The sequence below is a fragment of the Oryctolagus cuniculus genome, chromosome 7 (assembly GCF_051225735.1).
Source record: "Oryctolagus cuniculus isolate XC-2025 breed Fujian yellow rabbit chromosome 7, ASM5122573v1, whole genome shotgun sequence".
Classification (NCBI taxonomy): domain Eukaryota; kingdom Metazoa; phylum Chordata; class Mammalia; order Lagomorpha; family Leporidae; genus Oryctolagus; species Oryctolagus cuniculus.
Window position 1 is genome coordinate 45,804,128 of NC_142873.1, and position 22,498 is coordinate 45,826,625.

Sequence of the window (22,498 nt, forward strand, 5' to 3'; positions counted from 1 at the left end):
CAGGATATAATATTCTGGGCTGGCAGTTTTTCTCTCTTAGTACCTGGGCTTTGTCTTGCCATTCCCTTCTAGCCTGTAGGGTTTCTGATGAGAAGTCAGCTGTGAGTCTGATTGGAGATCCTCTGAATGTAATCTGACATTTCTCTCTTGCACATTTTAGAATCTTTTCTTTATGTTTCACTGTGGTGAGTTTGATTACAACGTGTCGTGGTGAGGATCTCTTTTGGTCATGTTTACTAGGGGTTCTTTGAACTTCCTGTACTAGGATGTCTCTGCCCTTCTCCAAACCCGGGAAGTTCTCTGCAAGTATCTCACTTAAAAGGCCTTCTAATCCTTTCTGTCTCTCTATGCCTTTGGGAACTCCTAGAACCCGAATTTTGGTCTTTTTAATAGTATCCTGTAGATTCCCAACAATATTTTTTAGATTTCTAATTTCCTCTTCTTTTCTGTGATTTGACTATTAACTTTCCTGTGCTCTGTCTTCTAAGTCCGATAGTCTCTCTTGTGCTTCACTGACTCTGTTTTTAAGGCTCTCTAATGTGTTTGCCATTTGATCTATTGAGTTCTTCATTTCATTTTGATTTCTCTTCACTATCACACTTCCTTGTTCTACTAGTTTCTGCGTTTCATTTTGAATCCTCCTTAAGATTTCACTTTCTCAAAGGAGATTTTCTATCCTGTCCAGTAAGGATTTCCGTAGCTCAAGCATTTGTTTTTGGAAACTTCTAATTGTTCTTATCATAAATTTTTTGAAATCGGTATCTTGCATTTCTTCCATCTCATCATCTTCATCATCTTGGCTTTGGGTGTGTTGTTCATTTGGGGGTGTCATAATGTCTTCCTTATTCTTGTTTCCTCAGTTTCTGTGTTTGTTGCTTGGCATTGTGGAGATATTCTTTGGATTCTTCTTCCCTCGCTGTGGTGTTTCTTCTTGTTATACTCTGACTGTATTAAGTGGACTGTCTGCTTTTGATGGAGCCTTTTTCACAGTCTCAGTTCATTAGCACCACACATCCACAAGGTCCTAATCTCCTGGTATTTCACCCCGCCACCCTGCCAGAGTCAGGTTTTTCTGCTCGGCTGACGGTGGGTGCAGACCTGAGTTTGCCCCGCTTATGACGTATGTCCAAAATGGCACCTGCTCTTTGTCTTGCTCACCTTTGAGAGGTGAGCAGAGACAGAGAAACTCGTGTCCATATTGGTCACTTTTTTTTTCCTCTCTCTTCTAGTTAGCCTGGTGAACTTTTCCCCACGGGGTTTCAAGCCTCGTTCTCTCTAGTTTCCTCTTCCCCCTTGTCCACCGGTGTCTCGGGCTATTGAGGTTCGGCTCACCTCGTGTTCCAGCGCTGGTGCATTGATTCCTCCACTGGTGTCCTGAGCCATGGGCTCCCATGCTCTCCACACAGGTCCACTGTGAATCACTAGTTCCGGAAGAGTTTCCTCTGCTGTTTCTTCCCCTACTCTTCCTTGAACCTGCAGTATCTCCACTTTTATTAAACTGTCTCTTCCCAGAATATCAGTGTGCTCACTTCCTTTTCCACCATCTTGCGGCTCTCCAGATATGATTTTCAATTGCAGAAAAATTTAGTTACATTTTCATTACTGTGATAAGCACGTCTCATGGATGGATGTGGACCTTCATAATGTTGTCTCTGAATGGAGCTTCTGTGGTTTGGAAATGGCTCAGTGTGCCCCAAGATTAATATGTTGGAGGCTTGATTCGCAGAGTGGAGGTTCTGGGAGCTGGTGTGGAATTTTATGATGAAGCTTAGTGGGAGATCCTTAGGTGAATGTTGCCATTGGAAGACATTAAGGTATTTATCATGTGACCCCTTGGTATTTCTCAAGAAAGGATTTAAACTGGCACTCGTGTGGGATAACAGTATAACAGGGGTGGCTTAACCTGCTGTTACCATGCTGGTCCCACAGGGGTTAAGTTTTAAAACTATGCTTAAACATAGATGAAAAATCACACGAAGATATAGGGAAGAGTTCTGGAAGAAAACACTTTGCTGTGAGTTATGGATTACCTGGGATTGGGATTTTTAATTTTTAAGATACATTTATCATTGTGGTAATTATACATATTGTATGATACAGAGGAACATTTCAATATGTATGTACAATCTATACTGTTAAAACCAGAGAAATTAAGACTCTTTTTTATTACTTTATGACTAGAACCTTGGAGTTCCTCTCATCTATTTGCACAGAAAATACATAATAGCATCCTATTATGCAATGTCCATGAACTGTTAGAGGATACTCATGTATCAAGATTAATCACCAATACAGCTATGTCAAAAAAACACACTCAAAAAGGCTAGTGATAAATAAATGTGGAAATTTAAAACACTTTCAAGTGGCCCACAATAAGTTGGGGAAAAAAGAAACATAGAAATTAAAAATAAAACAAAAATGAAGTTGCAAACTTAAGCCCTAAGACATTAATGAGTATACTGAATGTAAATTACAAGACAGAAATTGGGGGAGTGGATGAAAATGAATGACCTAATTATATGCTATGAACAAAAAATGCATTTCAGGTATATGGATATTTGTTGTTTGAAAGTCCAAAGATGGAGATAGATACGTAGCAGTAGAGGCATACTGACAGCAGAACAAGTGTGTCGTCCTTCAAGTCTATGTTCCGTGCTTTATGTTTATTTTTACTTGTTTTCATTTACTTGGAAGAGTGACACAGAGAGATCTTGCATCCTCTGGTTCACTCCACAAATGCCCACAACAGCCAGAACTGTGCCAGTGTGAAGCCAGGTGCCTGGAGCTCCATCTTGCTATCCCATGTAGCATTGGGCACCATCCACTGTCTCATAGGAGGCATTCGCAGGGAACTGGATAGAACCAGAGTAGCAGAGACCAGAAGTGGCACTCTGGTAGGGAATGCAGATCCCAAGTGGTGGCTTAACCCGCTGTGCCACAAAGCCCGCCTCTCCAAAGTCCGCGCCTGTGGTTATTAACAAGGCCTACTTCTTGCCGAGCCTGTCGCTGCATGGTAAGGGAAGACCCACGCAGCCAGGGTTGCAGTGCGGGGAGACTTCTCAAGCATTTTGCGTGTGTCATCAATGGCTCCATACATACCCCAACCAAGCAACATAGAAGCGGGCCTGTCCTCACTACAACGGAGCTTATGGAGCAGCAAAGATTTGAGCACATGATTCATGTTGCTGACACCAACCCCGCATCAGTTACTACAATACTGCCTCTAACCACCACCATATCTCTGTGAAGCATATTCTGATAAAACACAATTTTCCACACTGTACCATTTTCAGGATATTTTAGTTCCATTCACTCTTATACCTTGGCACCCCACATTCCTTCGAGTCTCTCCTTTGATGCAACCATGATCTGTTGGAGACACTTCTTACCTTGCAGCTTCTCACTTCTCCAAAGACTCCCTGTGGCATGTGCTCTGGGTAAAACTGCCTGGTGCTACTGATAACTTGAGGCCCAGAGTTTCTGTTTCTGTGTTTATTTATTTGAAAGGCAGAGTGTCACACATCACACACACACACACAACACATACAGAGAAAGAGAGAGAGAGAGAATCTTTTATTTGCTGGTTCACTCCTCAAATGCCTGTAACAGCCAGCCCAGCTATTCCTCCCAGGGGCCAAGAACTCCATCTGGGCCTCCCACATGGTGGCAGGGACCCATGTATTTGGGTTATCATCTACCACCTCCCAGGTTTCTCATTAGCAGGAAGCTGGATCAGAAGCAGAGATGGCATTTGATCCTTGGCACTCTGATATGGAAGGCAGGTTTCCCAAGTAATGGCTTAACCTGCTGTACCATGATACCTACCCCAAAAAATCATTCTCAAGAAAAAAAATTTGAACTTATAATTATGGATTGTGCCTAGGAAAAAATTGTTTAGGAAAATCATACCAAAGACTTGAAAATTTGAAAATGAGAGTGTCTTGGATATTAAAAATTTCATTTCAGGTGAGTGTAAACACACCCAATAAACAGCTCTAAAATGAATGAAGTGCAATTAACACCACTGGAAAAAAAAACATGAAAAATCCAAAATTATAGGTGAAGATTTAAGCATCTCTCTCTTAGTGATTGATAGAAAAAGTGATAAAAGCAAAGTATTGAACAACTGTGTGCTGTCTCCCTGGGTGTGCATTAGCAGGAAGGTGGACGGGAAGTGGAGGAGCTGAGATGGTAACCAAGCTCTCTGATGTGGGGTGTGGCTGTCCCAAGCTGCAACTTAACCAGAGCATGTGAGCCACTACTGGTTTCTGAACCCTGGCTTTCTATGCTGAGACCTTGTTTAGCTCTCTAATAGCATTTTATAGATTCCTTAGGATTTTTCTATATACAAGTCTTTGGAAAACAGATTTTTCTTTCTTTCCGATCAGTGTGCCTTTCCCTACTTTTCCCCTCCACTTACTAAGCCATGAGGGCAGGTGGGTATTGTTACCTGTTCTCAGTCTGAGGAGAAAAGTGTTCAGACTTCTCCCGTTTAGTACGATGTATGTATAAATTATTTCCTGATGCCCTTAATCACAGTGAGCAATTTCATTATCTTACTCATATATTGACTGTGTTGAAACATGAATTGGTGTTAAACTTGTCAAATGATTTTTACTCATATACTAAAATGGTAATTACAATGTGTTTTTTTTTTTTTTGCCTTTATTCTGTCACTGTGGCAAAAATTTGAAGATTAAACTAACATTGCATTCCTGGAATGAATACAAATCATTCATGATTTGTTATCCCTTTTATATATTGCTTATATTTTATCTAGAAATTTTGTGCTTGTGTTTGTGAAAGATACTTACTGATAGTTCATTTTCCTTGTATTGCCTTTATCTCTCCTTAGTATCAAAGTAATATTGACTTTGTAAAATGAATTAGAAAGTATAATTTCCTTTTCTTTTCTCTGAAAAATATAGTGTAGGATTACTATTATTTCTTCCTTAAATGTTTGCAAAATCAGTGAAGGAGTTTACTGTGTGGGAAGTATGCATTTACAAATTACCTTTAGACATAGTGCTATAAACATTTTCTAGTCTTCTTGAATCCCAGTTGGCAGTGTGTGTCTTGCAAGGAATATGTCTATTGCATCTAATTTGACAAATTTACTGATGTAAGTTACCTGATAGCAATGTCTCTCATTTAATACTCACATTGTTAATTTTTGATTTCTTCTCTTTTTCATTGTGAGCACTCCATCAAGAGGTTTACCAGTTTCATTGATCTTTCCAAAGAGCTAGCATTTAGCTTCATTGATTTTCTCTGTTTTATGTGATAAATTTCTATTCTTCCCAGTATTACAGTTGTTTTAAGTTTATTGCACCCCCTCCCCTTTTTTTTTCTAGTTTCCTAAGGTAGAAGCTTGGTTGATTTGAGATCATATTTTCTTCAAGTAGAAGAAATTATTAAAACCATGAGTTCCTCTCTTCCGATCACGTTAGATAGCCCACACTGATTTTCTTGTTTTTGGTTTTCAGTCTGATTTAGCACACTTTCTAACTACCTTTGTAATGTTCTCTTTGTATCATGAATTAATTTTCTGCTTGATTCCTTTTCTGTGCAGAACTCAATTCTTATGAAATTAATCTTCAGATTCAGTGTAATCTATCAAAATTCAGTAGGCTTTATTGTAGAAATTGACAAGAAGTTTAAAAATATGGAAATGCAAATGTTCTAAAAGATTAAAACGATTTTGAAAAGGAAGAACAAATTTGGAGGATTGCACTAACCACTTTCAATATTTTCTCTAAATAATCAGTAAGCAAGACAGACTTGCTGGTGTATCAAGACAGACACGTAGATCACAGGAACAGAGTGGACAATCCAACAAAATACCCACACTCACAACCAATTGGTTAATTTTTACAAATGTGCCCAAGAATTTTAATAGAAAAAGGGTAGTGTTCTTGATAAAAAAAAATTCCTAGGACTACGGTGTACCCATAGAGTGAACAATGAATGTAGACCTTCACCTCATGTCAAATACAAGCTATGAAACCAAAATGTATAAAAGACCTAAATATAAAAGCTAAAATAATAAAGCTTTAAGAAGAAAAATAGGAGAAACATGTTTTTAAAGTGAATTGAGAAAAGTTTTTTTGAATACAAAAATCCCCAGGCAGAAAAAATTCATTAATTTAACTTCATCAAAATTGAAAGCTTCTACTCATCAAGAAACTACTTAGAAAATAAAAGACAAACCATAGGTCGGTCATATTCGATTCTTACAACTCAAAAAACAGAGCACAACTCTGTCTTTCCCTCTCTCTGTGTAACTCTGTCAAATAAATGCAAACTGCAAAAAAACAACACAAACAAATCAATAAAAGTCATAAATTTTAACTTATATTTTACAGGAGACACCACTACAAACATACTAGACTTGGCTAAAACTAGAAAGACTAGTGATATTGCGTGTTGATGTGGAAGTGAGGCAAGTGAATCCCTCACACACTGTACCAACATACAACGTCACCACCCTTTCACAAAGCAGCGGCCAGCTTCTTATAAAACTAAAAATACACTTACCATGTGATGCAGCAATTCTATCTTAATCTAAGGTAAGTGAAAACAATACTTGAATACATTTATAGCCAATGTATTCCTAGTAGCCAAATTTGGAAATAAGTTAGAAGACCATCATTTGGTGAGTAGGTAAAATGGACAAATTCCTAATGGAACACTACTCATCAGTGAAAAGCGAGACACTGATTCAGAATAGGCAGGGATTCCTAAGTTTGCTAATGAAAGTGCACATCTAGATATGAACATCACTAAAATATTACAATGATTGAAATAAGACTTACACTAAAGAGGACATGATTCATGATTCTATAATTTTTAGAAAGGATTAGTCTTATCTTTACTGTCCTGAGGCACACCTGTGTTTATCTGGGTGGAAGAGTAACTTGCTGGGATGGAGCCCAAGGAAGCTTTCTGGGATAAAAATTGCTTCAAATCTTAATTTTATCAATGAATCAAACTCATTTAAAAGTGCAATCACTTCTTTTATATGGCATAGTAAAGTAAGTTGCAAAATGCATGTTTCTATATTGAGATGGACAGATACGCATTTTTGGAGGGAGCACCAGGGAAGAGGAGAGGACTCACATCCCCAGAGGTGGACAGTACCATGCCCAGGGCAAGACAGAGTTGGATTGTGCAAGATTTCTTTTCTTTTCTTTCTTTCTTTCTTTCTTTCTTTCTTTCTTTCTTTCTTTCTTTCTTTCTCTCTCTCTCTCTCTCTCTCTCTCTCTCTCTCTCTTTCTTTCTTTCTTTCTTTCTTTCTTTCTTTCTTTCTTTCTTTCTTTCTTTCTTTCTTTCTTCCCTTTCCTTCCTTCCTTCCTTCCTTCCTTCCTTCCTTCCTTCCTTCCTTCCTTCCTTCCTTCCTTCCTTCCTTCCTTCTTTTTTGTTTTTTGTTTTTGGACAGGAAGAGCAGACAGTGAGAGAGAGAGAGAGACAGAGAGAAAGGTCTTCCTTTTGCCGTTGGTTCACCCTCCAGTGGCTGCCGCGGCTGGCACGCTGTGGCCGGCGCACCGCGTTAATCCGATGGCAGGAGCCAGGTACTTCTCCTGGTCTCCCATGGGGTGCAGGGCCCAAGGACTTGGGCAGTCCTCCACTGCACTCCTGGGCCATAGCAGAGAGCTGGCCTGGAAGAGGGGCAACTGGGACAGAATCCGGCGCCCTGACCGGGACTAGAACCCGGTGTGCCGGAGCCACAAGGCAGAGGATTAGCCTAGTGAGCCACGGCGCCAGGAAGATTGTGCAAGATTTCATCGTGTTCCTAAAAACAGTGTGCAATTTGAAACTAATGAGTGTTTATTTCTGGAAATACTCATCTAATATTTTGGGACCACAGTTTTATGGGTAACTGAACCTGTGGAAAAAATAAATTCTTTATTTAGTGGAGGATTAACCACAGACTAGGAGGGATTGTTGTTTGTTACAGGAAACCATTAAATCTGTAGTTGTAGGAGAAGCAACTGGAAGCAATTACAGTGCTAACAAGTATTGATTATTATTAACTGCCTTTGTTAAGTTACTGAAGAGCTCCTGAACAAATTAAACTAACATTAAAGTCTTAAAATGCTTGAATCAAAACCTGACAAAATTGAAGGGAGAAATAGATAACTCAGCAGTATTCGCTGGAGACTGCAATACACCACTTTCACCATGAAAGAAAAACAAGAACAAGCAACACTGAAATAGAAGTACTGAACAACACATAGACCAACTCTTCCTTTTTTTTAAAAAAAAAAGATTTATTTTTTAATTTGAAAGAGTAACACAGAGGGAGAGGGAGAGAGACAGAGATGTATAGAGAGAGATAGGAGAAAGCAGTCTTCCATCTGCTGGTTCACTCCCTAATTGGCCACAATGGCCAGAGCTGTGCCAATCTGAAGCCAGGAGCCAGGAGCTTCCTCCAGGTCTCCCATGCTGGTGCAGAGACCCAAGTACTTGGGCCATCTTCTACTGCTTTCCCAGGCCATAGCAAAGAGCTAGATTGGAAGTGGAGCAGAGAGCTAGATTGGAAGTGGAGCAGCTGGGACTCGAACCGGCGCCCATATGGGATACTGGCCCTGCAGGCCTCAGCTTCACATGTTAAGTCACAGCCCTGTCCTCAGAAAAAAGTATTCCTAACAGACGTCTGGGTAGCACTCCATCTGACAATGTAAGAATACACATTTTTCTCAAGTTCATATGAACCATTCTCTAGGAGGGATGCAAACTCAGTTATATCACAGAATCAATAGGTAACCTAAATTTTAAATCATACAAAGTGTGTTCTCCAGCTATATTGACAAAATTAGAAAGCAACAACAGAAAGAGATCTGCCAAATTTACAGATATGTCAACATAAACACACTCATAAATAATCAATGGATAAATCACAAGGGAATTCAAAAGATACTTTGAGGGGATTGAGAGTGAAATCACAGCATGTTCAGAGGAGGTCGAGGCACTCAATGATCGTGCATGTGAGAGAAGGAACCTGGTCCTATTACGATTGCATGGAGCAAGGACTTTACCAGCTTACCTTGGACCTGGACATGAGGCAGAAATAACTTCTGCAATGAGTGTGCCAATAGGAGTCCTTTGTTACTGCAGGTAGCCTACACCAACTAATAGTCATAGCATGATCAGACCTATTTTTTTTTCTGTTTGTTTATTTGGTTAGGTGGTTTTGGCTCCAGGAGGTGTAACTTGGATATGACAGTACACCTTATCCTGTGTGTGTGTGCATGTGTGTGTGTGTTTGAATGGGGAGTGAAGCACATTCCTCCAGGGAAACTGAAAATGCTCCTGGCAGCACAACACATCCTCCTCATCCCTTTTCTGACACAGCATGGGCACTCAGAGAATGGAAGAGAAAGAATTGAATAGGATTGCAAAAGTGCGTGTGTTTGGGAATTTTTATTGTGAGTGTATGGAAGTAATGGATGAAGAGACAATTCACATATATGGAAGCAAGAGAATTCCTTGATATAAACTTGAATTGGCTGGATAAGTCTGTAGTCTGGAAGCCAGGTTTGGGGGCAGGGTACTCAGGGTTAGACAGTCTGAGTCAGCGTGGACAGGTCCTAACTAAAGTGCAGTACGCCTCATTGCATGGCAAGAAGAGAGCCTGCTGCAGCCCTGGCTGCCCAGAGCTACAGCCTCAGGCTGACATTGCACGAACTTCCCTTTAGCAGTGCAGCACTGCTTAGTGGGGCAGCCTCCCAGGACCATGGCCAGGACCAACCTCCTTCTGAACAAAGCCCTTCTTCACCAACCTCTGTGTGTATAGAGTGCCTGCTTCAGGAGGAGAATGAATGAAAGAGCTGAGACAGACAACAGCACACACAGTCAGGTGTGGAATTAAAAGTGAATTTAATGAAGGCAAAACAAACGCGATTCAGCTGTTTGCACCACAGATCGGTCTTCAGATGAATTCTGAGCAGCTGGAAACTGGCTCGAGAGCCAACACTGTCAGCCTACCTCGAGGCTTCCTACTTCCTACAGTGCGTGGGAAGGAAAGCTGCACAGGTCGTGAGGTTAGGGTGCCACTGAGGAGGGCCTGTGACTGCAGGTCACTAACGGGACCTCTGAGCAGAATGGGAAGAAGCTGCTCAGCACGCGGTGCTCCTCTCCTGGAGGGCGTGACTGTGGATCACGCTACTTCTGCTTCATCTTCTGCTGAGCTGGTGCTGGAGTGACGGTTGGACAGGGCTCAGGCACCTTGGGGTGGCAGGGCTCCGGCACCTTGGGGTGGCAGGGCTCTGGCACCTTTGGGTGGCAGGGCTCCGGCACCTTTGGGTGGCAGGGCTCCAGCACCTTGGGGTGGCAGGGCTCCGGCACCTTTGGATGGCAGGGCTCAGGCACTCTGGGGTGGCAGGGCTCCGGCACCTTGGGCTGGCAGGGCTCCTTGGTTTTGGGGACACAGGGTTCCTGGGGTGGAGGCTGGCAAGGCTGCTTCACCTGGTGCTGCTGCAGCTGAGGGGGTACGGTGCAGGGCTGCTTCTGCTGCTGAGAACTCATGTTTCCGTGGCAGCTGGTCCTAAGGAGAGAAAGGCTGATTTTCAGTGGAAACAATTGAGGAGGAATGATGCTCAACATCACTAGAGGTCTCTTACTGAGCAGGTGTTCTTTCTCCTTCACCACAGGAATACTTTAACTATTTCTTTCTAATTAATAATTAATTAATAAATAAATCCCAACTGGGATCCTAACTGCTGCACCTGACATTAGTGACTCCTGAGCCTTTGGAGAGGAGACATCTGAAAGTGATCTGTCCTGCTTTGCTTGAGCAAGGCGTCTCCCATGCTCTCTCTCTCTTCCAGCACATCTTAAACCCAGTTAGCAACACAGCACAACAAGGAGTGTGAACTTAAACTGCTGAAACCCACGGAAACACGAAGTTCTTTGGGAAAAAGTCACAATAGCTTCAGTCCATTCACTCATTTCCGATAAAAAGAATGATGTACTGTGTACAGGGCAACTCTGACCTCCAGGAAGGCTGCACGGTTCCACCTCTGCCCTGGTTCACACACCCCTCTGCCTCAGTGCTTTCCGTCCACTCAACCACAGTGGCAGCTTCCAAGCAACCACTTATACACACACATCCCATGGGGCACCGTTGGGTGGATTTTCTAGAGCAAGCCTTCCAGCCTCTCCCCACTCGCCTCCTGATGCTAAGACCACATGTGCCCTGATCACCAGGGACCTATTACTATGCTGTGTTTTAGCTCTTAGTGATCAATAGTAAGTTCATGGAATATATTCCTGTTGCCTAAACTATTTTCTAGCTGCCAAAGTGCCAAATTTGTAAATTCTTACAAAATTTTGTTCAAGGAATAAAATTTTCTGCAATAAAATTCTGACTACAAAAGAAATGGAGATCCCAGTAGAAGTACTGTGGCCCTGCATTCCACCCCTCATCCTGGTGCTAACTCCTCCAGGTCCTGTCGTGGACATTGCAGTATGGATCAGGCAGACTGATTATGTGCACAGTCCCTTCAAGCCCAATCATCGTTGCTTGTAAAACAAAGCTATTCCTAGAACCTCTGAGGTGGATAATAGTTTGCATGTCTGAGACCAAGTTTCAATAATGGGGGAAAAGACACCAAAAATGCCCAGGGGATTTCAGTACAAACCGAATACCTAGAGGAAAGAAGTCCTAGTGGAGAGACTCACCTGGTGTTCAGAGAAGAGCAGGCTGTGTGGCCACTAGGATCTGCTGTGGCATCCCCAGCCAGCTGGCTTTTTATGCAGGGAACAAGCCCTGCCTCCAGGAAATGGGACACTTGGAGGCTGCCGCGTCAGACATGGCAACCATGATTCACCCAACCACTCATCTGCTCGTTGGCTCATCGTTGGTGATGAAACTTTCCACTTGACATTGTTCCAACACTCGCTGCCTGACAATCACGTCACCCGAACCTTAATCCCGCCGAGAGGCCTTTGTGCGCAGGCGCCGAACTCACGTGGAGGATGCTGTGAGCAGAAAGAGAGAAGGAAGTCCTGGGGCTGATGCGGATGGAAAATGGCCTCTCTTCTGGATCCTAATGCATAGCACAGGCAAGGCTTATGTGCTGCCTACTATTTGAAGGGGATGTGGAGGTCACTAACAGGTGTTTCTGGTTCTCCTGGGAGGCTGTGGATGTGGCGTCCTGAATTGCACCAGATGGGCAAGAGTGGTCTCTGTATGTATCACTCACTCAGTGAATCCAGGCCTGGGAGGGTAGAAAAAGCTAAACTGATCCTTTTGGTATGTTTGCAAAGAAGACCTCACGTCTACAAAGAAGGGTGTGGGATGTGGATCAGTGAAGGGGCAACTGAGCGATACAGACACACACGGGGACAGCCAGGCTCTGCAGCTGCCAGGATATCTGCTAGCCCTGCCACTCCTCTGCCCCACGTGGCCTTGACAGTCCTGCCTTTCCTGGGGGTCCCTTTTAAGGAGCCAAAGCAGGGAGCAAACAACCCGAATTCCCTCAGGTTTCTTCTGCTCAAGCTAAAATGAAACTGAACTCACATCACCTAGGGCTGCCTGCAATATACAATCTGCTACAAAGTCTGGAGTTTGGAGACTACAGGCTACCCTTCAAAGCCTAGGAGAAGCCAGGTGAAGACCATCGTAGAACAGGTACGAAATTCAGGAAGCAGAGGTAGAAACACAGTCCTCCAGAGGGTAGAAATTCCTTCCCGGAGCACACCAACTCAGATGGGTCAGCACAAGGTAGACTTCAACCAAACTCCTGAGACTCAGGAAAGGTTGGGGTGATGGGGGTGATCCTTGTCCACCTGCTCTTGGAATGCTGCAAGGCAGTGAGTTCAGGAAAGAAGGCTTCACCGGGGAGCCTCATCCTGGGAAGATCCAGACCTGAGGCTTGTGAAGCAGCTGTCTCACAGCAGCAGGTCTGGAACAGAATTTGATGGCGTGCTACAAGAGGGAGGCTACATTGGTCTGTGTGGCGCTTTTACCCTGACAGCTTCTGAGGTTGTTCTAGCTTTGGGAAAGACACTGCTATACCCCGACAAAGGAGGCTTCCAAAGGGAGCTGAGGAGACACCTAAGGGTACTCGTGGTGGGTGGGCCCTGGGGAAAGCACTTGTGGCAGGGTGGTGAGTTTTGTGGAAATGTGTAAGGTGCTGGACACCTGAAGTTCATGTCTCCGGGATCTAGGAAGAACCGTTCCTGGGAGATGCAGGCAAGATTACAGGAGCTGACTGGGAAGGTAGTGCTAAGGAGTGGTGAGTGTGTTCACAGAGGGGCTTCCATTCAGGCCCAGGGAGAAACACATCTGATACCCTGGGAGAGTGCCTGCCCAACCTGTGAAGATATTTTTTGGCTTCTAAAACCATCATTATGACATTAGGTTGCTTCTTCTTCCTCTTTACTTTGCATTTTTCCTTACTAAAATTTGTATTTTAGTATCAAGAGTCTCTCTTTGTATGACATAATTGAAAATAAAATTCACAGTTTTTACGCAGCAAAAATTTTTTAAATGAGTTAAGGGAAAAAGATTAAGGAGGGGGGATCGGCATTTGTCTTAGCAGTTCAGATGCCAGTTAAAGTGTCCACATCCTACATCTGAGTCCCTGGGGCTGAGTCCTAGCTCTGTCTCCTGATTCTAGCTTCCTGCCTGTGCAGACTCTAGGACCAGCAGATGATGGTTCAAGTGAACGTGTCCCTGCCATCCACACGCGAGACCTAGGTTGAGTTCCCCAGCCCAAGTCATTGTCAGCCTTTGAAGAGTGAACCAGTGGATAGGAGCTCACTCTCTTTCTCACTCTCTCTCTCACTCTCCCTCCTTTCCTATTAAACAAAATCAGTTCCTTTTGTTTTTAAAGATTTATTTATTTGAAAGTCAGAGTTACATAGAGAAAGGAGAGGCAGAGATAGAGAGAGGTCTTCCATCTGATGGTTCACTCCCCAATTAGCCGTAACTGCGCCAATCTGAAGCCAGGAGCCAGGAGCCTCCTCCAGGTCTCCCACATGGGTGCAGGAGCCCAAGGACTTGGGCCATCCTCCACTGCTTTCCCAGGCCACGGCAGAGAGCTGGATCAGAAGAGGAGCAGCCGGGACTAGAACCGGCGCCCATATGGGATGCGAGTGCTTCAGGCCAGGGCATTAACCTGCTGAGCCACAGCGCCAGCCCCAATAAGTTCCTTTTTAAAAATGAAGGAATTAGACCAGATTTTTGAAATTTTGATAGCTTTTTTTTTCTTTCCCTTGTCTACTATGAAGTGAATCATAACTAAAGAGGCTGGCTCTGGTAATGAAGCAAGTGCATCTTAGGGAAAGTGGCCACATTTATTTATTGCTTATTTGGAATCAACCTGCAAGAGTCCTACTAGAATGTTCCATTATTTTTTATTTTAATAACAACTTCTTCACTTTCTTCTCCAAAGCATTTCTAGCTACTAAAACACATAGTGCACAATAGCTACAACTTCTTTCCACCACATAAGGAAAAGCATAAAAGTGCCAAACACTCTTGATTTTTCAGGTTTAGAAACACAGTCTATTCCAAAATAGACATCATTCTCAAGAATTTAGGATCATCCCGTGGGAGGTTGTAGCCCCATTTGAAGAGAAGTAGAATATCCTGAGTGAGCAGGATTGGTTATTTCTCAAGGTGAATACACGTCATCTGAGATGACAACCCGGTAAGCCTCAGGTGATGACCTGTCCCAGGACCTCCCCACCCGGAGAAACGTGCCCAGCACTGGAAACTCTGCTTAGCGTTGCAGTCATTGCTGGTGACGATGGTGGAAAATTTCAAGGAGTCTACAGCTCTAGGAAGAAGAAAGGTTTCCAATTCATGCGGCCAATATCTGATATCGAGGATCTACAATGTTTCAGGCAGTGTTCCAGACACTTGAGGCGCTTAGAAAATAAAAACAAGGAAGTCTTACATTGTGGAGCTCCTATGCACAGGGGATAGTAGGAGTAAATCGTAAATAGACTGGGTGACTATGTAAATGATGTGTTAAAGGAAGAGTATTGTGAGCGTTTGGGAGGACCAAAGAGGTATGGGTGGTGGTTGTGGGTCCGCCTTGAAGAAATAGTGTTTGACCACATTTTGAGGAAGTGAATGGTTAGCTATTGAGAGTAGGGAAGGAAGAGAGTTCGAGGTCAAGAGACTACCTGACGCAAATTCTCCAAGTCTGATTCTGCCTGGGTGCCCCAGAGGCAGTTCAGCCCAGGTGGAAGGAGTAAAAGGGAGAGAGGCAGGGATAAAAGAGAACATCTCTGCCCTCTGCTTTTACTCCATGTGATCAATCTTATTTAGGACTGATGAATCTTTCTTTTTACACAGACCCTGGTGAGCTCTTCAGGCTGAAGATCAGCTCTCAGGGAAGTGTGCGGAGGTTGTCTGTTTAGCTGCTCCAATATTCTTCGTATTCCTTGGACTCTACAAGAAGAGACTGAATCAAGACACAGATGGGAACCTTTTGAGAACAGGAAGCTTACTCACCATAGAGCTGCTCTGTTAGCACCCTTTACCTCTTCATGTGTGACAGCACCACCGAGTGATTCTAATTTGGTAGATATATCATTGTAATCCTGGAAATATGTCTTTTTGAAACAAAGCTATGGTAAATATTACAGTAAAGGTGTATGGGATTCTTCTAAAACTAGGCATTCTAGCATGAAAGTAACTGAATATTGGGAAAAAATTACCCTAATATACTCTTTACTGCTCTGACACCTGGCGTGTGGCTTTGGTTACACAGAGTCCAATAGAAGCCTACAGTAGTATCCTTCCCTAAAATTCTGGTCCAGAAGTCACTATAGTCTCTTTCTTGGGTGTCTCAGTCAATGGGAAGATCCACCTGGCCTGGTATCCTGCACTGTGGTTTTATAAAAAAAAGTTTTATTTATTTATTTGAAAGGCAGAGTTAGAGGAAGGGAGGAAGGGAAGGCGAGGGAGAGGGAGAGAGAGAGAGAGAGAATCTTCCATCCACTGATTCACACCCTAAATGACCTGAATGGACAGTGCTGAACTGATCTGATGACAAGAGCCAGGAGCTTCCTCCAGGTCTCCCACATGGGTGCAGGAGCCCAAGTACTTGGACCATCTTCCACTGGTTTTCTAGGCCATAAGCAGAGAGCTGGATCAGAAGTGGAGCAGCCAGGACTCAAATTGGTGCCCATATGGGATGCTAACGCTGCAGGAGGTGGTAGTTTAACTCGCTATGTCACAGGGCTGGACTCTGAACTGTAGATTTTTAAAACGCAATGATAATATTGGCTTTATCTGTGTTTATAATTCAGAACTGCCTTTCTTACTGGGCATCAGAGTGTCTCCTGGTGCACTATCCCATTATCTCCCTAAACATTACTTTGCGTTAAGGTAGTTGGTAAAATTGTTACTTGTTACTTAAAAATCAGCCTAGTTACCCAGTAAACTCATAAAAAAAAAAGGAACTGAAAAGATGCAGAGATTTGTTGAGTGTTGGTTACTACCAAGTTCCTTTGACAGAGTATTGATAAACTCAGGATGAAAATTTGGCCATTTCTCAATCACAAAATAAAGAGATAATACCACGGGGAAAGAAAGACCTATTAAAGACTAATCGTAGTGGCAAAGGTGGAATTAAAAATGGAGTCTTTCCTAGCCATATAGATTTGGAGAGTATTGGGCAATAGCAGTAAGTTTAAGGAAAAGAGAAATGGGGGCAAGGAACCAAAGAAATGAGCTTGACTTTTGAATCTGATCAGGGAAACAAGTTATTGTCAAGGGAGTTGACTGGGAGCAAATCAGAAGCCTTCAGGATTTCTGGTGGAATTGTTTTACCGAAGAAACCCTCAGCCCAGACTGCAAAGGCTGGAAGAACACTCTAAATAGCACTTCCCAGGAACAGAACACACAACCTACTTCAGAAACCCCCAAAGGCCAAGAGAGTGCCAAGTCATGTCACTGAATTTCCATCATCCCTGATAGGAGGCTGTACTTCGTCTTGTCACCACAGTGGCTTTTAGAGTTCCTATGGATTGGATACTGGCTATGTCTGTCTCCCCTTTTCCTCACTGGAGTTATCTAGTTCCCATTCCCTTGAAAACTGGATTGTCTCAGGGATAGAAAGGACCGATCTGTTTTTTTCTCAGTTTGCTGGCAAAGAAGACCACATGGAGAGGACAGGGTGAAGAAGACTGTGTGTTACCCAGAGACCCTGAACTGTGAAGTGGATGAGGGACTGCCCCGGACCTTAAGTATCTTCTGCGGAATAGGGGTTGTGTCTATGTGTAGAAAGAATAAAATAAATAGACAAGTCTGGTCTGTGACCAAGCCATGTGACCTTGCATATAGCTTGTTCTTTTCTCCTTCAGGCAATGCAACCATGTAACTTTGGGTGGTGTCATGTGGCTGACATCCAGCTAATGAAACATCCTTGGAAATATAAGTTGTCACCTCCATCTCTGAGGCAGTAAAAGATACTGTGTCTTCTCCCCACTTCTTCCCTGTCTGCAGTAGAAGGAGTGACATGGAACAGAAGTCTGAGGTCCTGGCAATCCACAATGGATGATGGCTTAGGTGAAAAACAATATGCTATTGTGTTGTCACAAATATTTGGGGAATTTCTGTCACAGAAGATAATCTACCCTGACAAAAATACATAATGTATAGTGAATTTTTGCTTGGTTATTATTGATTTCTTTGTTTTAGTGATACAAACATCGATTACCAGGAAGTAGTAAATGATGTTAAATAAGTGAAAATTGTTTAGTGACTAGATGGTAGCTCTAAGAGTTTGCAAATAGAGTCTTATTTTTTTTTAAAAAATTAACATTTATTTTTTATTTATTTAAAAGAGAGAGGTATAGAGAGAGGAGGAGGGACAGAGAGAGTGATCTTCCACCCACTGGTTCACTCCTCAAGTGGCTGCAACAGCCAGGGCTGTGCCAGGCTGACGCCAGGAACCTGGAGCTAATTCTAGATCACCTACATGGGCACAGGAGCCCAAGCACTTGGGCCATCTTGGTTTACTTTCCTGTCGCTCCCCGTCTTCATGGGGGAACGACACAGGACCCTGCGCTGTTCTTTCATCTGCTCGGCCCTCCCCGGGTTTGCTGCTGGTTCTTCCCGGGTTGGCTACTGTCCCTTCCACCTCCGTGGAAGGGCGGTTCCCCCTGCCACATTCCCCACTTCCGCGGGGGAGCGGCATACTGCTGGCCGGCTCTCTCGGGGGCTGCACAGGTGTTCCCCTTAGATGTTCCTCTTAGATGTTCTGGTGCATGCCGTCTCTCTCCTCCTTTATAGTCCTCCTCTGCCAATCCTAACTTGGCTGCCCACACGCCAAGTATGCTGCTCTCCTCCAATCAGGAGCAAGTCCTACAGTTTATTGGCTGAACTGGAGGCAGCTGTGTAGAAGCTGTTTTCTCCTCTCCCAGCGCCATATTGTGGGAGAGCAGATGCATAGAATAAGTCTTAATTCCAGTAACTTAGTCTAGTCCGAGTTGCTCCCCACACTTTCCCAGGCACATTAGTGGGCAACTGGATTGGAAGTAGTGCGGCCGATTCTTGAACCAGTGCCCATATAGGATGCCAGTGCCACAGGAAGCAACTTAATTCACTGTGCAACAATGCCTGCTCCTTCATTTTTAAGTAATGGATTCAATGGCTTGGTAAAAGTATTGTCATTGACTGATCCATAACAAAATTCTATAACTTCCTTTAAAAAATTCATCCTGAATAAAACTATATGGATTTCTAGAAATATTTATGTAAAATAAAAACTGGAACTTGTATTTCACAAAATATAAATTAGCAACAGTAATTATATCTTTTTTGACCCATAGCTTTAAAAATTCTGTGACATTTATTGTAATTTTTTGTAGGAAACTGGTGTGGAGCATTCTATTCCTAGATCCCATTTCTTCCATTAACTTTTCATGGAAAATGGACAGACTCTATCTTGGGAACATCCCGATTAGATCTGGGAGGGATTAAACCATCCTTGGATTGCTCCTAGTCTTCTGGGAGACACAGGACACTGCTTTCAAAGGATGTTTCAGGTGCAGACAGGAGAGAGCAGGTGGCTTGCAGTTATGACTGTGCTGTGGGTGAGGTGTGGGGAGAGGTGGCTGGGGGAGGATCAGGCTCAGGATTTTCCTAAAGATGGTGATCTGGTTCTGAGTGTAGTGCTTTATGTTCTTCTCAAATCATGCAGTGAAAAATAAACCTCCCAACACCTCAGCAGACGTAAATGACCCTGACCACTTTGCGGGCAGCCACAGAGTCTACAGGGAAACCCTGGTCAGCACAGAAACAGGTCCTGCCCTTGTGGCTGCCACAGTCCAGGGGAGTCATCTATGAATTCAGGAATGTTGGGTCTGAGGAGTTCACAGTGTGGGACCTGCATGGCGGTTTGGCATGCCGCGGTCCGTCTGGACACTTCTTCAGATGGGCTCCTGGTTTCTTGGAAAGTGTGTGAGGCGGTGAGGATGGGCTAAGAGATTGAAGGCAAAGTGTGAAAGAAAAGACAGAAAAGGTAGATAGAACTGAGAAATGTAACTTGAAACCCAGCAAAGAATAAATAGGGAAAGTGATTGGCCTACATCTACCATAAGATGTTTAAGCAGAAATATGGAAGCATAGGAAATTCCCTTAATAACCAGATTGTATCTGAACTAGAAAGAAAAGTAGGTTTTTTCAGGAATTATGGAGGTCATAGCTCCAGAAGAAAGAGGAAACGTATGGGTGTAGGACACATGGAAGAACTGTGAAGAGAAACACTATGTGTGTGTGTGTGTGCGTGTGTGTGTGGTCTGCACATATAAGGTCAGCAACGAGGCTGCGGACCTGAGTTTGTCAAACTGCGTGCACTGGACTCCAAGTTCTTCACACAGAAGCAGGGCTCTGCCCTCTCCTGAGGGAAGCGGAGGGGTTCTGAAGTCACCAAGGAGGAGAAAGGCCGAGGGCAAAGGAGAGGCTGAGGCAGGCAGGGGACTCTTCACTTAACACTTCACGGGCATCAGCTGTCAGGCAGTGGGTGACACGCGAAGCCCTTGAGCTTTTAGTGTGAGTGGGTGATGGAGCGTCCCAGGGCCCCTAACAGGAGACCAGGAGCTGGGAGCGAGCTGTGTGGGGACAGACGCCATGGGGTATTCCAGTGAAGGAGTGAGCCCCACTCTTAGGCTGCCTATGTGTGATCTCGGTGGAATCTAAGGAGTATTTTCAATGAGAAGAACATGTTTTTCCTCCAGCTCAGCGACATCTTGCCTGAGATTTATTTTCTGATACTGCAGTAGAAGTTATAAAAATGAAATAGCACCATATAATATATCATGTGGAACAAAATTTTTTTGAATGTATTTTTATTTACTAGGAAGACTGAGTTACAGAGAGAGGTAGGCAGAAAGGTCTTCCATCCACTGGTTCACTCCCCAAATGACCACAAGGGCCCAAGCTGAGCCAATCTGAATCCAGGAGCCAGGAACTTCTTCCGGGTCTCCCACATGGGTGCAGGGGCCCAAAGACTTGGGCCATCTTCATCTTCTACTGCTTTCCCAGGTGCATTAGCTGGATCATCAGGGAGCTGGATTGGTAGTGGAGGAGCCGAGACTCAAACCAACTCCCATATGGGATGCTGGAGCTGGCCCCAATAGTGTTCCTTTTAAACTGAGCAACAATATAAAGCAGCCAGGAATAATCATGGCTAATATTTTTGGTAGTCTTAGTGCCAGTTTTAGCTTCCCAAAACCCCCATGCATGCATACATTTTTATAGAGGAGTACTACATTGTAGATGAAATTAATGCTACAGAATTGCAGATTTTTTTTTTTTTTTGCCATTACCTTTGAGAGAGCCAAACCAAAAGAATTGCAGATTTTTAAATGATTAACTGGCAAGTTTTTGTTATTTGTATTTTTAAGCATAAAAAAATAAAAAAAACAGTCCCAAACAAAGATGCAACAAAAATGTGGTAGTTTACATTCATAAAAACTGCATAGGGGCTGGCATTGTGGCACAGCAGGTAAAGCTGCTACCAGCAATGCCAACATCCCATATGGGCATCTCTTCCTGTCTTGGCTGCTCTGCTTCCAATCCAGCTCCCTGACAATGGTCTGGGAAATGTGACCAAAGATGACCCAAGTGCTTGGGCCCCTCCCACTCATGAGGGACACTAGAAGAAGCTCCAGGCTCCTGGCTTTGGCCCATACAGCCTATCAGGAAATGGTGCTTTTTCCCAGTGACTAGTGGAGTGTTTCTGAACTTTCAAGTTGTGCTCTCTGCTGCTGTAGACAGTTCTTCAGTATTTCAGGACTACTCAACCCAGACCAGCAAGCCACCCTCTTCTATCTATTCTTTCATAGTCACCCCTGAAATCGAGAACACCTGGACACAGAAAAAGGATGCAACTGGAAATCTGGGGATCTAGAAATTTGCAGAAATATAATTTCTGGGTTACCTTCATTAGTTTTTGATCACCGGTTTCTTTATTTGAAAATTTTGACTGCTACCCTAGGAGCTCTTTTTGTTTCCTTCCCCGCTGAGATTTTGTGAGTTAATGACTGGTTCTTTCTCAACTTGGTATCTAATTGTCCACACACGGGGCTCATGCACTCCTGATACCTGCCTAAAAGTCACCTCTTGTTTAAAATCACTGGAAATTATCTTTCTATGTGTTGTTCTAGGGGAGTGAGAGAAAGAAGAGGGCGGAGGGAAGGAAAGAGTGCAGGATATGTAGATGTTTGCATGAAAAGGGCATGCACATCATAATCCCTGGGGAAAACTGCAACTTCTCCAAGGGGAGGCACAGTGTGGCTTTCTCTCTTCCCTTTACATGGGGGCTGCCCAGCACCAGGTAGCACTGCTGGAACTAATGAGGGTGGAGTTTTTGAGAGTGATCATGTGTGTACAGAAACATGCAATGAGTGTGCCTCTGTGTCAACATGTGCAGCCACGTGTGTCAGGGTAATTCAAAGGGGAAGTGAGTGAAAAAAAATGCAAGGTTAAGTGGGTAGACTGAAATTTTCTTTTATTTATTTATTTATTTAAAGATTTTTTAAAAATTTACTTGACAGGTGGAGTTACAGACAGTGAGAGGGAGAGACAGAGAGAAAGGTCTTCCTTCTGTTGGTTCACTACCCAAATGGCCGCAATGGCCAGAGCTGCGCTGATGTGAAGCCAGGAGCCAGGAGCTTCTTCTGGGTCTCCCACATGGGTGCAGGGGCCCAAGTACCTGTGCCATCTTCCACTGCTTTCCCAAGCCATAGCAGAGAGCTGGATTGGAAGAGGAGCTGCCAGGACTTAAACCGGCACCCATATGGGATGCCAGCGCTGCAGGCGAAGGATTAACCTACTACACCACGGTGCCGGCCCTATATATATATATATATATATATATATATATATATACACACACACACACACACATATATATATATTTAAAGATGTTATTTATTTCTTTTAGAGGCAGAGTTACAGAAGAGAGAGGGAGAGACAGAGAGAAAAAGATCTTCCATTTGCTGGTTCACTCCCCAATTGGCCACAAGA

The 22,498-nt window shown here is 43.6% G+C and overlaps 1 protein-coding gene across 1 annotated transcript; it reads right to left on the reverse strand.

Annotated features, from left to right (window-relative positions):
• Window positions 1-9,862: 9,862 nt before the first annotated feature.
• On the reverse strand, window positions 9,863-11,821 carry LOC100351764 (uncharacterized). The gene is made up of 2 exons (XM_070076776.2): window positions 11,683-11,821; window positions 9,863-10,546 (listed from the first exon to the last, which is right to left on the reverse strand). Exon 2 carries the CDS (start codon window positions 10,525-10,527, stop codon window positions 10,165-10,167), a length of 363 nt encoding a protein of 120 aa, XP_069932877.1. The 5' UTR covers window positions 10,528-10,546; window positions 11,683-11,821; the 3' UTR covers window positions 9,863-10,164.
• Between the last annotated feature and the right edge of the window lie 10,677 nt (window positions 11,822-22,498).

Bases quoted from the DNA above. Each gene is read 5' to 3' on its own strand.
- LOC100351764 (XM_070076776.2), bottom strand. From the start codon at position 10,527: ATGAGTTCTCAGCAGCAGAAGCAGCCCTGCACCGTACCCCCTCAGCTG.